This window comes from Scomber scombrus, chromosome 10 (genome assembly GCF_963691925.1).
Source record: "Scomber scombrus chromosome 10, fScoSco1.1, whole genome shotgun sequence".
NCBI classification, from domain to species: domain Eukaryota; kingdom Metazoa; phylum Chordata; class Actinopteri; order Scombriformes; family Scombridae; genus Scomber; species Scomber scombrus.
The window spans coordinates 15,014,278-15,029,928 of NC_084979.1; the positions used below are offsets into that span (position 1 = coordinate 15,014,278).

General features: G+C 39.5%; 1 protein-coding gene across 7 annotated transcripts in view; it reads left to right on the forward strand.

Annotated features, from left to right (window-relative positions):
• Positions 1-3,057: 3,057 nt before the first annotated feature.
• Positions 3,058-15,651, forward strand: part of scn8aa (sodium channel, voltage gated, type VIII, alpha subunit a) — a 37,821-nt gene continuing 25,227 nt past the window's right edge. For 3 of the 7 annotated variants that reach the window (XM_062427929.1, XM_062427930.1, XM_062427933.1), the window contains exons 1-5: positions 3,064-3,339; positions 8,250-8,368; positions 9,740-9,829; positions 11,504-11,632; positions 12,277-12,368. In XM_062427929.1, the coding sequence (XP_062283913.1) occupies positions 3,064-3,339; positions 8,250-8,368; positions 9,740-9,829; positions 11,504-11,632; positions 12,277-12,368 (706 nt within the window). Of the gene's footprint in view, positions 3,340-8,249; positions 8,369-9,739; positions 9,830-11,503; positions 11,633-12,276; positions 12,369-12,573; positions 12,666-15,651 lie in introns of all 7 variants that reach the window. The other 4 variants (XM_062427927.1, XM_062427928.1, XM_062427931.1 and 1 more) reach the window with 2 other exon arrangements.

The window sequence follows — 15,651 nt, forward strand, 5'->3', positions numbered from 1 at the left end:
TTTTTTTGGTGTGGCAGCATCGTAACTGTTCTCTTATGGTGTTATTGTTGTCAGTTTAATCTCAAGTCGCTCTCTGTGTGTGGTTTTAAAGCTGCTGTCTAGCTTCATAGCCTACTATCTTTTTGCACAGATAGAGCCCTTATTGATTTGGCAGTCGACATGGCTTCACGGGTGTGGTGCAGATCCTTCAAGGCAACGCGCAACAACGCACAGAATATCCCGAAGATAAAAAAAATCCATCGTTTGTGTTTTTTTTCGCTGAATAACTAAGATGACTTTTATTCATTTTGATACATCGACATCACACTTGCGAGTTTGACTTCAAACAACTAAAAATACACGGTTGCGTTTACCACAGCGTGACATTTTCGACATACAAACCACCCACTGCAGCAATGTTGCTTTGGCCAATTTGGTCGTAGCGGGCCACTTCTCTGCGCATTCTAACCTCCAGCTTCTCTGTGTGAGGTTGAGCAGGACTTGACTATTCAATGAAATATGTTAGAGAAATGCACGTAATGGCGTCTCCAGGCCCTCCTTCTTAATGAACAGCTTTAGTAAACAAGAGTCCGTGTCTCACTGCGTCTGTATTTGGGATAATGGTTGAGAAAATGCCAAAACGTTCCTGTTTTCGTTGTGAAAAAGATTACATTACAAGGCTTGGATGCAAGCAATGTGCAACCCAGCAGGCTGAGACACAACAAGGCGAGTGTTGTCATCATGGCTTGATAACATTGAACATTTAAGGATAAACTGACGGCCTACAGGCGTCGAGAGGGGAGCTCAATAAGAGGGCCGGGTGTAGGGCAAAACGGGTCTTCGGGCAGATCGGTTATGACCCCCCCCCCCCCCCCCCCCCCCCCCCGCCCCCTCTAATGCATGCATTTGTGTGTGTGTGTGTGTTGTTGTGTGTGTGTGCCTGCGTGCTTACGTGCGCGCCCGCTCGTGTGGTGCTGAAGCGGACAGCGCCAGCAGAGCAGCAGAAGGCTCAATGACTCTGAGGTTCCGGGTCCATTTTAAAACACGTCTTGGCACACAGGATGCATGTTTTCATGTATTTTGTTCCTCCACCCTCTTTTTTTCTTCTCTCATATCAAGACAGCTAAGTTGTGTGTTTGCTGTGTGATATCAGCTTGACATAGATTGTGTTATGCAAGAGAGAGGAGCAGGGAAATGACAGGCCCTGTTATTCAGATATGGCTGTTTCTTCTTGTTTGGGCTGCATCCACCTTTCCATCCATCATAATATAACACTCTGCATCCATGAATGGGAAGGAGGTGTCATAATTCTGAAAATATACCGAAGAAATGAAATGATTACAGTCATTTTCCATCTTGAAGCACTGAAGGTCTGAGTTCAGGTGTGGCTGTGTTTCCTCTGAACCTGTCTCCTCTCAGCAGTCCTCTTTTTCCTTCAGCTCTGCCTCACATTAGTACGTTGACCCTGAAACGTCCTGCAGCTTGAACAGTTGTCATGTAACCATCATACCCTTTTACATTTAAATGTGTTGGCCCTACAGAGTCCGGCAGCCATTAACAGCGTTTCCACAGCTGTTCAAAAAATCATAAGGAGTAAAACCCTGAAAGGTTTCTGTTGTGTTGGCTGCAACAAAGCGTGACAGTAAGAGATCACACTTAGTCACACTTTTATGTTTTGGTTGCCTGAACAATGAGACCAGGCATAACTGACAATCTCTCAGACAGGTAAATGACATTAAGTTAGCTAATTATTTCAATGTAGCAACATTAAATAAATCTACAACATTTCACATATTAAGTGATGAATTCGACAAATATCGCAGTAGTACAGTTATAAACTTACATGAACTATGTGATATCATGATTTATGGATCATGTATTACCAGATGTTACTTCCTTAATGGATGTTGAAAACACTGAACATGAAAACACTTATGCATGCATATTTTGGGAGTTCACCTTTGACACCTTAAGGCCATCACTTCAGTATCATCTTAAAAAGTAGACTCTTTATTTATATATAGCAGAGACTGAGGGAGGTTTATTAGTTATTGAGTTATCAATTCACAGAATAACAGTTTTTAGGTTTTCTGTATCATTGTTCTGCTCTGGTGGTGTTAAAGGATCATTGGGTGGTAGAGACTCTAACAAAAGCTCTCAGCCTCTCAGCCTTAAAGGGATATCTAATTTTTCTTTAATTAATGCTGCTTTTAGTCTTTGTCTTTGTAAGTTAATGAACATTCAATTGATAAGATGTGATTTACATAGTAGTTTACTGACTTTAAAAAAACAACAACCTGTATGTAAGAAATAAAAGATAAATTGTATTGTTGATATAGAGTGAGCGAACATTATGAATCTTTTCACATCAACAGTAAGTGTTGGAAACAACTGAAATATAAACTTTCCTGCATCTCATTGGCTGGTGAACGCCTCCTCTGCTTGATTGTGGTTGGTCAAATGTAGTGTAGATCACACCATCATGGTGTGCCTTGTTTCTGTTACAGTCTTGCTGTTATGTATGAACAGTTCTTTATCAAACAGTGGTAGTGTTTTCTTTTCTTTTCTTTTTCTTTCGTCCTTTTTTTTAACATTCATTTGAATTAAGAAAAATCAGCAATTTGTAAAATTTGAATATTGTGACTAAATAATCTGGCAAGGATGTAACATTTAGGCCGCCATTTTTCTAGTATGCCATGTCACTTGTGGACATTTTTCTACTCTAGTTCTGGCAGTGGCCATACTGCATTTTCTCTACGTTTAACTCATATTTCCGTTTTTGCAGGGCTTCATAATTAAACTTGCAAATCTGTGTTTGTGTGCACACATCCATGCATCTGACTGTTTTTACGTGCCGTTAAACATTCGGTCACTTGTTTTAAATCTCCTCTTAATATCAGGAAAGATTTTAGGATTATTGCTGAGAGGTCAAGATGTTCACATGCTCAACATACCAGATGTGAACACTTAAAAAGACAAGTATATTTTGTTAGTTTGATTTACCTTTCTTCTCTGTGTTCCTCCTGCAGAGCTACTACTGTGGATGGTACAAACCTAAAGACCAAGTAGTTGCAGGATGAAAACATGGCTGCACCCCTTATACCGCCAGGACCTGATAGCTTCAAGAAGTTTACTTTGGAATCTTTGGCGGAGCTTGAGCTGCGCATCACAGAGGAGAAGAACAAGAAGCCACCCAAGCAGGATAGCAGCTACCGCGATGATGATGACGAGAACAAGCCCAAGCCCAACAGCGACCTGGAGGCTGGGAAGAGTCTGCCCTACATATACGGGGACCCCCCTCGTGGAATGGTGGCGGTACCATTGGAGGACCTGGACCCATACTACCTGAATTCTCAGAAAGTGAGTTTACAAAGACCTGAAATACACACATACACACATAGGCTTAATGATGTTATCAGCTTACATTCACTACAGCTGTTCAAAGAAAAGGATGTTTCTGACTATGGTTGGGTATCAAACCTATATACTTTACTGACGAAAAGGTGTCTGTCATATCAAAAGAGCATCAAAATCTGGCATCAAATTTCTCTTCAAATTCAAAGTCTCATTTATTTATTCTGTAGTCACATAGTTCCTGATATACATCAAAATTTACTTACTTTGGCTTCTTTTGTTCAGTCGAAAAAGTGTTCTGTAGAAAAAAACTTCAATATTTGTCACTCTCTGAAACTTTATAATCTTATTGACACAAGTATTATAAAAATCCAAATGATACCCAACCCTATTTACAGATGGTATTTGTCCCTTTACCTCATGTGTCCAAAATGATAACTGCATATTGTCCCAAACAGCACTAATATTGTAGTCACATCACATTGCATCACTGGACCTCAGGTCTTGTACGTGGCCTGCTTTCATGGTGTGGAGGTGCAGCTTTTGAGATTTGGAAATCTTAATGATTATTTAATAAATACATTATTTAATTTCAAAGAACAAACTCATTTTTTATTGTGCTACTTTTGAATCAGTAGTTGTAGTTCTGGTGATTTTGTTTCTTCCTAATTGATCAGCAGACATGTTGCCTTTGATGCTGAGACCAGTAAACAGGTTTTGTGGTGTATCAGTGAAGCTCAAACATCCATATTAATATTTTACATAATAGTCAGTAGGTGATGTCATTGTGAGTCATACGTTATGACTGGAATTTACACAGACAACTTCCTAACAAAGCAGATACGTTTTGTGATAGTTGGCTTCCAGGTGTGCTGTGTTTACAGTTATTTTAATTTCATGATAGGATGTAGAATGTAATTATGTTTTCCTCCTCAAAGACCTTTGGGGAGTGTGAGAGTTGAGCACTGGAGCTGTTGAGTGGGCCGTTGCTGTATCTCCGATGTGCTCACAGGGCTTTGGGGAAAAGGTCAGAAGCAGTAACTGTTTAAGGCTGTTGTTCCACATGACAGACTTTCCTAATTGTTCAAAAATTAATCTGTGGCAGGAGAGAAAAGCAGCGGCAGCAGCAGGCTGGGAGGACTCTGGTTCTCCTAAAGGAGACACATGTCTCTCTGGGGTTCCTGTCATGTCTGACGCTCAGTGTGAGGACAGCCGGGTGACTTTGAGAGTCTCAACAAATCCCCATAATATGTACCTGTCAACAAAAACTATAAAAGGAGTCAGTATTCCTTTTACATGGCTCTTATTGGACCAATCGGCCTCTGAATTAAAAATGATAAGACATAAAAGCCATTACTTCCAGGTACTGGTAGAGGCTGAAATGAAAGCTGAGGAAAGTTCAAAACTTCTGCAATATTTTCAGCCATTTAGAGCTGTTCATGCATTGTAGTACTGAGTGTTTAACAGTGTAAACCTGTTCTATCTAAACAAGAATACTTAATCATAAAATGGCTGTCCTTCCCCTGAGCATTAATCAAGATGCAAAGTGTACTGAGGTCAGTTTAAAGCTAAACAGGGCTGAGCAGCGTATCTCAAATTTACTGCCATGGTAACATCCTTTGTTGTCTATTTTTAAACAAAGCATTACATAACAAAATTGTTTTTTTTGTTCAAAATGGTCACTGCCAATCACATATTATTTTAAATAATGCTGCATTTTTTTTTTTTACAAGAGTGGTATATAACACTGTTAACCAGTTCACATAATAGAATGTTTTATCTTTCTTATTAGCTGACTGGATTTGTCCAGATGTTGTGTGTGTGTGTGCACATTTAGGTGCACAGTATCTGTCACTGCACTCCTCTCTCTCCATCTGTCTCTGTCTCTGTCTCATACCTCATTCCTGTCTTTACACTGTGCACACTGACTGTTATGTAACACACCAGTCCAGTGCACAAGGAGACACAATTCACATGACACATGACAAACATAACCAGTGATATGTAGGATTGTTGATAAGTTCACTCATTAACACACCGCTCACTAGTGTCTGTTTCCACACAGGTCAATGTGTTACTGTCACAGGTGCATGTGAATCCTGCAAGCTTCTCTGTGCTTCTTGTGTTTTGCTTCTTGTCTCTGCACCCGCCTCTACCAGCAGCCCTGTCAGCTCTCGACTTCAGGAAAATCTAATTATGTCTCTCGATCTAGTCTCGTTCTAATGCCAAAGGGAGACAATGCCGCTTTGGTTCTGGCAGCCTGAGCTGCCGTGACGTCAGATCAGGTGGTGACCTTGATGGAAGAACGTTGCTCTGTATGTCTTTGTCACTGAGAGGGGCAGCAGGCCAGTTCTGGATACGTCTCTCACAGGGAGGGAGGTGGAGAAATAATCAGAAATTAAGGGCTGTTCATCTTCTTCGTCACAAATCTTTGTTTGTGGCTCTTTTAGACTGTGTCATAGCTGGGACAGAGGGCTGACAGGCTGGCTGGGTGATGATGCAGCATCCAATCCTCCCCGCCTAGTCGGTGACCAGAGCAGGACTGTGCCACGCTGAGCTGAGCCCGACCAGGCTGACCTCAGTGTCAAAGTAGAAGGCCAGGGACACAGATCATTTTCAAGGAGACACAGAGAGAGAGAGAGAGAGAGAGAGAGAGAGAGAGAGAGAGAGAGAGAGAGAGAGAGAGAGAGAGAGAGAGAGAGAGAGAGAGAGAGAGAGAGAGGGAGGGAGAGATGATATGAGGACAGGGATGAAATTGACGACATGTGCAAGGATGCATGAGTACACTTGCTCTTCTTCCAGCCCAGCTAACTGAAATGTGTTTTACTGGGGAAGTCTTTTTTCATGGAAATACGATAGAGCCTAATACGTTCCCCATGTCACCCCTTTTTAAATTGTTGAAGAATTAATTCACAGTGCGTGCACATCTGTCCTCAATTGCACGGGGAAAAGATGAATATTTACATTCATATTATCCCAAAAGACAGATAGCACAGATGCAACACGATGTAAGGTACATTTAATCTTATGAACATGAAATGAAATATAGACTACAGTGTAAGGAACATGCCTTGTGACTCCAGATTGTCTGTACATTCAGAGAAAATCTTTTTTATATATTTAATATTTTTTTGGACCTTGAAATGTCAGGAAAAGGGAAAAGGCATGGTGCTGAATACCTGAGCAGGTTAGCACCTAGCATGGCAGTTGCCCCTATGCAATTCATGTATGAATATGTGTGTATGATTCAGTGTGTGAATGTGAGGCTATCAGGATAAAGGCGCCATAAAATGCAGTCCATATACCATTAACCATAAGGGTTGATAGAAGGGGGCTGCAGCACTGCCTGATGGCTAGAGCTTCAGTGTGGAAGCAGCTCTCTCTCCTCGTCTCCCGCCCATCCCCCTCCCTTCCTAGTCTTCGTCTTCTGCCTAGCTCCTTCGCTCTGGCTCTCTCCGCCCTGCTTCTCTTCAGCCTGCTGCTGCTACAGTTGCTGCCTGCCTGCTTCACTCACTCTCCCTCTCCCCCATTTTCTGCCTTTCCTCCGCCCCATTCTTCTCTTTGCTCAGCGCTAGATTATGAAATTTTCAGTAGCTTTGCAGAAGTTAAGTCATGCATTAGAGAAAAAGACTACATATATAGTGGTCGTGTGTGCGTGTGACAGTGTTGGTTTCTCAATTTTGAGCTTTGTGCATGCTGGTTGGTGTGCACGTGTCAGTTAATGTGTGCGTACAAGAATGTTTGTTTGTGTGTATGTATCAGTCATGCGTGTGCACACAGTGTATAGCAACTGAGACTCTTCCAACTGTATCATTATAGTGCAGAGTGGGGATGTTTACAGTATATATGATAGTATTAACACTCAGGGGGGAGGCTGCAGCTCTGACCTGTAATAGTAAGAAGAGAGTAAGATTATCTAATCATGTTAAATAGCTCTGGCTTTATCTGAGTTGTCTGTAGATTTCAGTCAAATTAATGTCAGGGGGTCATGTGACAGTCCGGCGGGCAGTGATGCTCTTGGTTTCGCTTCCACGTTCCTCCCTTAGATGTTATGTTGTTAATGTCATCATTGTACACATGCACCTCATTTCTGCAGGAAGCGCACGGATAATATTACATGACATTACTATAAGCTTTTTTACTGTACGTCCTCCATCCCTTCCTTCCTCCTCCTTCTCTACCTCCTCCTGTCCCTCCTGACTCCACTGTCTCTAGCCTTCAGCACTGAGTCGGTGGCTCTGCAGGGCTTAATGTAGTGAGGGATGCCTTGTTAAAAGCACAGGGGCCCATATCACTTGTTCAAATGCAGAGTCTCATTAAAGTTTCATGCAAATCGCCATATTTTATTTAAACAATTATGAGGTTAACCACAGAAAGAGGCCTGCCATCTCCTCTCAGTTTTGCTTGCTTCCTTCTCTCAAAACCACCAAAGCCATGATGGGCATAATGGCACGTGTGATGGCAGCCGAAAATGTGCACAGGACACACACACACACACACACACACACACACACACACACACACACACACACACACACACACACACACACACACACACACACACACACACACACACACACACACACACACACACATGCTGGGTGTTTCCAGTGGAGAGAGGAAAACACACTGATTAGTGCACTGAGTGACTGGGACAACATACCAACATTAGAAACATCCTTGCAGCCATTTTTACTCTGTTCAAATGTGGTTCAGTTCATTTTATGTGACAGAGAAGGAAAGATTCTGCATATCATATACAGTGAATGTTATACTGTTAACACTTGTTCAGTTGCTTTTATTAAATGTTTCTAATGACAAGTGTGTATTTGCTGTGAAACAATAAGTGTATTTTTGTGTGATTGCTTACTGATTCATACTGTTGGCATCTCTCTCTCTTTTTCTTCTCTCCACAGACATTTATAGTGCTGAATAAAGGGAAGACAATCTTCCGTTTTAGTGCCACACCTGCCTTGTACTTCATAAGTCCTTTTAATCTGGTTAGGCGAATAGCTATTAAAATTTTGATACATTCATATCCTTTGAAATGATGTCTTACAGCAGAGACAAAAGTGTTTCCTGTTCATGTGTATTATTCATGATGATATGTTCTGTCTTTCTGCTTGTACAGATATTGATGGTACCTATGACTGTTAGTACAGAACAGGCAACAGACATTTGGTATGTTACAGCCAGATCCTGAAATGGCAACTAACTGCATCTCAGATAACAGAAAATTCTGTCCTCCATTGGTCGCTGATATGGCAGAGCATACAGGAAGCCAGACAGAAGCCATTTTATCATCGTAAGGAGAGGCTAGCACAAATGATGACTCATCCTTAACAGTAAACTGCTAGACTTCCTCAATAAGCTCATTATGGTTTAAAACGGTGCCATCCATCTCTGAACCCCGACTGAAAAGCTAAAGGTTGGGACCCTCTTTATTCAGAGAGCTGTCAAACAAAGACTCAGGAGGTGGAAGAAAATCAGAGTTAGAATACCAGCTGCAGCTGATCGAAGCAATATTTTCATAAAGTAGGTCAAATCTGCCCATTGATTATCTTAACAGTGACAGTGTGGTGTATCAGTTTACAATGCAGCCAAACAAACTCATGTTAAAGATAGGTGAAGGTAGGCAATTTGAATCCAGGGCGGGAATGGTTGACTCCACCACTAAACTTGAAAACTAGAGCATAAAAGGGAAATTACAAAATGTTATGAATGGCCATTGCTGAAAAAATATACAACCATACATGGTCTTTGACTCCCTCCTGATGAAAACATTGAAGATTATAATGTTTGACTCACTGGGATGAATGTTAACATTACTGAACCCTTTAAAAAAAATTCAGATATTGACAGAACAATATAATGACAGCAATGAAAGCTAAAACTATACTAAACCCTTTTTAAAAATATTTTTATTATTATTACTGTCTGTTGTCCCTACATTTACTTAATTTCCCCCTTATCTCAAGCCACAGCTATTACTGGCCTTTCGCTCCCATTAAAGGCAATTAAAGGGATAGTTTCCTTTAACCGTAGACCTGTCTAAACTGAAGCCTTGCAGCTTTAAAAAGTACTACAGCTTTGGTCACGCTGGTATTGAGGGCAGCTATTGTATTTACGCTAAATATATTTACGATTTGAATATTTCATGGTAAAGTAATGGCCTTTGGGCGCACCCAACCACCCTCTGTTAAGTGCTATGAGTAGATTTTATGACATTAACCCTTTACATGTTGAGGGCTATTAAGGCTGACTGGACCCAGGAAATCACATTATGTTTGTACTGTACAGCAGCTCCTGCAGATTGCTGTGTTTTACATTTTCAGGGAGGTTTGATGACATTTGTAATGTTTGTGATTGCCTCTATAATCCATATTTTCCTTAACCTGCGCCTCACTCTTTTCAGCATGATCATTATGGCTACTATTTTGACCAACTGTATATTCATGACCTTTAGTGATCCTCCTGAGTGGTCAAAGCAAGTAGAGTAAGTACACATTTAATATGTTCACTATAAATGCATGCTAACTGCTAGCCCCAGTTTGTGCCTCTCACCATGACATTCGAATCACAAAGCTGAGCATCCGATGTTATGAAAAACAATTGCAATTTTTGAATAAAAAAATAAAATAAAACTTTTTAATAATAATAATACCTCTTCTGCTTCTGAGGGTATTTCATTGGGATGAAATATTACATCCATTGCACAAAAGTCAAGAATTTTAACCCATTTCTCAAGTTACAAGTTATGAATTTCCTAATACATGTAGCTGGAAATTACATGTGACCTGCTCTGCCTATAATACACAAGAAAAACACATTTTTGTATGGTCATATGAAATATTGAAAAGAAACATCAATGTATACCAAAATACTTTTTTATATTTTGGTTCACTTTGTACATTGTCATACACAGCTACACTCTTTGTTTGGATTTAGACAAAGACGCATAACTTGGGAGACTGGTTAAAAATCTCATGATATCTGGAAATACATTCAGAAACCATCAATACATTTTGTTAATCCTTATAGGTTTACTGTTATGCCAGCAGTCGATCACTTGGCTATAGTCCAGAATGAAATATCTCAACAGCTATCCAATGGATTGCCATTAAATTTTGTACTAGCACTCTGACACTCATAACCTTATTGACAGAGAGCTGCAGTAAATACTGTTATTCAGTCTGTGATGTAGCTATAACAAAAATCCAGACTGTTATTTAGCTAAATAAAATAAATCCAAATTTACTGCTCTGTTTATTTTTAATACATTTATATTTATGTAAATTTAATGATTTAGGTATAAATAGAATCCCAGAGGCAGCACTGTTGCTCAGTCCAGTGATAAACATAAAGCTTCATTTTACATTCAGACAAACTAATGTGGCAGCTTCAGTTTTTAGATTTAATTTGTGAGACCAACTTTTATCTTCCAAAATGAATTATGTAATACATCAAACACTACAGAGACATTGGAGCCAGCGGTAAATCACTAAAGAGCTGCACAGATCAGTTAAGTGGATCATGTTCTCACAAGGATAAAGATTGACGGCCAGCAGGTTCTCACATTTCCGAAAATGTCAGAGCAGATTTCCAAACAGGCATTATTTGGATAAACTGACCACATGTTGGCCTCTTAGCTTTTAGTCAGGCTCAAAATCTCCGCCATTACTGCTGGTTGGTCGGACCACCAGGTTGTTGTGACTGTTCCAGCACTTTGCATTTTGGGACACAGTAGGCGAGGTTGACTGGTTGGATGCACACTGATTGAATCAGTTTGATATCCGGGTATTTTTGGCATTCTGCAGATTTTGCGTTTTTTTGTTTGTTATTGTTGTTCTTTTTATTTTTTTACTGCATGCTACAATTTGGCCAAATCAGTATGTACTAGTTGGTGGTTTCAAATCCAACCTTAGTCTTAATCAAATGCTTTTATGTATTTTTCAGAAAATGGATGATGTGCTCTGTCACTCAGTGAAATACATGAGAGGCTAACAGCTAACTCTGCTAACTCTAAATTCATGGTTTCTGAAACTTCATTAAATACATTATTATGTACTTATACATATACAAACTTATTTTGTGTCCTACGCTCAACTTTGTATGAGTGAGCTTTGATCCAGTGTAGTGTACTGAATCTGTCACCACTTTTGTTTTTCAGGTACACATTCACAGGAATTTATACATTTGAGTCTCTTGTAAAAATCTGCGCTCGAGGATTCTGTATAGACGGGTTTACTTTCCTTAGAGATCCATGGAACTGGCTGGATTTCATGGTCATTTCCATGGCGTAAGTATTTTTCTTGTGACTCTTGACTGTCAGTGGATGAAATGAAATGAAATGAAATGAAGTGCACAAATATTGTCATTGTTTTGTATAGAGGGGTGGGTGAAGAAAGAGAGCTTTCAGTGCTACTGAAGATTGTTCATCTTTCTTTCTTTCTTTCTGTCTTTCTTTCTTTCTTTCTTTCTTTCTTTCTTTCTTTCTTTCTTTCTTTCTTTCTTTCTTTCTTTCTTTCTTTCTTTCTGGTAACTCATCTTCTGTGTTTCCTTCATTGATTTGTGACTTCTCTTGGATTTCTCTTTGGGAATTGAAGGTTTCGTTCCGACGCTATGCGGCCTCCCTGACAACACCCATACCTCAGACCCATTCATTCGATTTATCCTCCTTTTGTCATCTAACTCTCCTTTTCATTCACCCTTTTCTCTCTCAATCTGCTGGAGTCTGCAACATCCAATCTAAGGCCCAGTGTGTCCCTTTCAACTACATGTCAACCAGTAGTTAACCACCTCCATATGAGCAAAAGCATACCCAAAAATGATACATAATCGTCTGTAGAGCAGTCACGTGGACCATCTGTGTGTGGATTTATCTCTTCATTTCATATCTTCATGTAAATAACGAGCTGTTGTAACTGTGGTTTGATCCTGCAGGTATATAACAGAGTTTGTAAACCTAGGCAATGTCTCAGCTCTGCGCACGTTCAGGGTGTTGAGGGCATTGAAAACTATTTCTGTAATTCCAGGTAAGACAGGATGGGGCGGGGAACGGTGGGGCGGGGTTGGTGTTAGGTGTGTGTGTCTTTCTTTCCTTTTACCTTCCACCCTTCTCCTCAGTGGACAGGCTCTGTGAGTGGCGTCGTTTCCTCCTGGTTCGGTGGTGTTGTGCTCTTGGCGTGTGTGGTTTTTGTCATCGTGTTTGTTCTGTGTGTGATCCTTCCCCTATTTCAGATATGTAACAGAGTTTGTGGACCTGGGCAATGTATCTGCGCTGAGAACATTCAGAGTTCTCCGAGCATTGAAAACTATCTCTGTCATTCCAGGTGAGACTCAGTTTAAACACTAAGGCTGATCCTCTCACCCTTTCCTTTCTACTCACTATTATTATGATTACAATTATGATTTAAGCAACAACAAAATAATTGGAGATAACCATTTTTTGATTTATTTTTTCTCCAAAATTATCAAAAATGGTACTAATACATTTTTGATAGGCTTTGCAGTCTCCTCTAGGGCCCTCCAAAGAGTCTGCACTCTCTTCAGCCCCAGTAGCACTCTCATTATGATGCTTGTATCCAAGGCAGCTGTGTTTCTCTTTAGAAATAGCTTTAACCCACTCCTTTCAATAGCTTTCATAATAAGTAAATGTCCCCTTCTGTAGAAAAGAAAATTGTTGATAGAATATTTTCATTTTAAAAACAAAAATCAGGCAATTACACATAGTATTTATTAGATAGGAATGGACTGTAGCTCCACAAATTTGCCAGTAATCCTGTGCAAGTAAAAGTAAAAGATTTTGTTATCATTTATAACTAGAGATTGAATTGGGAAGAGATAAGTCCATGTTTTTGGGATCAAAAACAAACCATGTATATGTTGATGTTCTTAAGAGAAATGGCATAGCTTTCAGAGACATCCCACAGAATACACCTATTATTTATGTATGAAGACTGCCAAGCCTAGTTTGTGAACATATCTCTTATGCTGCATGATGCTTTCCAGTCACTTGCTTTTACAATATTAGCCTACTAAGAGCTTGGCTGACAAATGGCATTGAAAGTTTGATTTGCCCTTTTTTGTTTTTTAGTTTGATTATTGATTTTTGTTTTATTTTATTATTATGACTTACTTGAATGATATACAACACAGAAAAAGAAACAGTGTGTGCACATTGTATTGGTTGGGGAGACAGATGGGAGGGTTGAACCACCTATTGACCTTACTGAGTGACACTGACAAAGCAACCATCTATTTATTGATAGAGGATGTCGAACAGATGTTCTGCTTACTGTGGATGGCTTATTTTAAACAACACATTTGTTGGGAATTTTTAAAAAGGAAAAAAAAAGGAAAAGGGCTGTATTTTTATTTAAACTGTATTTTAAGGAATTTGTTTGACATTTTAGGAGAGTTAGATGAGATTATTCAGAATACTCTTAAAGACAATGGCTGGCGATTTTCTAAATTTTTCTTATTGTCAACAAATCTCATACAGATCCAAACCAACAATGAACTCAACCTTTTCACAAGTATTGTGTGTGTATCCAAAGCTTGATATATCTTCACGTTGAAAAGGGTCACATATTCCTTTGCCACCAAGAGGTTTGGGCATGTTATTTTGTTTAGAAACAGCCCCAAGGAGTAATAACAGAAATCATGAATTTGGCTCTCTTAACAGATCTTTGCCAGCTTGTTGTGCTACATATCACATCCTCTTGGCATTGCACATTTCTCATATTTAGCACAACAAGCTAGCAAACCACTGTAAACAGAAAGTGGGAGTTCATTGTAGTTTTGGTTCTGCACATGAGATTTATGGCAATAAGAAAAATATAGAAAATTGGCAGCCATATCCTTTATGTCTGTCCAATAAATATGAAACTACCACAAGCAGCGGGTTAGCTTAGCTTAGCACTAAGACTGGAAACAGGGGAACAGCTTGGCTGGTTCAGTCTAATGTTTACAAAATTCACCTACTTTCCTTTTGGCTAGACTAGCTGTTTTCCCCAGTCTCCAGTCTTTGTGCCAGGCTACGCTAAGCTAAGTCAACCCACTGCTGGTTGAAGCTTTTATGGACAGATATGAGGAAGGGTTCTCATTTAACACAAACTAATGCATTTCCCAAAATATCGAACTATTCCTTTAACAATAATTCACTGAGGACTATAACACTGGAGTGGTAAAACTTTTATCTTTTATAGTGTAGTTTTAGTCCAGCTAAAAGTATTTATAGTGGAGGGCACAATTTCTGAAGAATATGGGGTAATTAATATAATACTTAATTTAACATATTGTATTCATTTAATTGAATCTGCTCATATACTTCTTGATAAGAAAAGTTTTGATTTGTTTAAGAATAGCTGTGTATTTATCTTAACGCTGCAAAGAGCTTTTCTAAGATTGTCTGCAGTTAGTTAGATAATATTTTATGAGAAGACAGGTACAGCTGGTAAAGCCCACTGTACCTGTAGAGGCCAAACTAAGAAGGGGATGCAGGTCATCCTGCTTCCATGTTTGAGCTCCTCATGGACCCATGTGAAGGCTGCCAGGGGATGCCTGTCTGGAAGGTAAACTGGTTTTATCTTTAGTGAAACTGTGGATGAGACAGACTGTAGGGTCATGGTATGGGGAGTCAGTGCTTTCCTAATGACACCTTATACAAGACAGTTCAAGAAAGTGCCCACACTGGCACTGGCATTGAATTGCTCCTGTTCAGCCTTGGAGTTTAAATGACCTGCATGTGGTTTCCAGCCCCCCTGCCTGCCTCTGTCCCTTTCATGGCCCCTCGTTGTGCTGCTGTGCTCTCTTCCTTATGGATTTCCTCACTTTTCTATAGCCTTCTCCCTCCTTTTCACTTTGTCCATAATTGGCAATGAAATGCAAATTTCCTCTGTTGACAACCCACCAGATTTGGTTTCCCTCACAATATTTTCTGTTGTGATGAATCTGAAAAGAGTGGGAAGGCTCTTAAATATTTCCTGTTTGTTTTGTTTCAAGAGATGTTATGTATGTAATCTGTCAGTTTTGTCCAAAATATATTATTACCTACATCAAAATCTGTTAAATCTGCTCCAAGTTAAAGTTTTATTCATATTGTTTGGATTTCCTCTAGCAGAGGAAGTCATTTAATATAAAAAATTAGTATTTATATATTATCACATTATTAATTCATTAATTTAATGAATATATATTCATTACATTTATACTAACACTTTAAGGTTTATATGAAAGCAGTCCACCCCCAGGTTTTTACCTAAATTCAGTCAAAACTGGATATTTCCCAGCAATAGATCCCTAGAACCCTAGAGG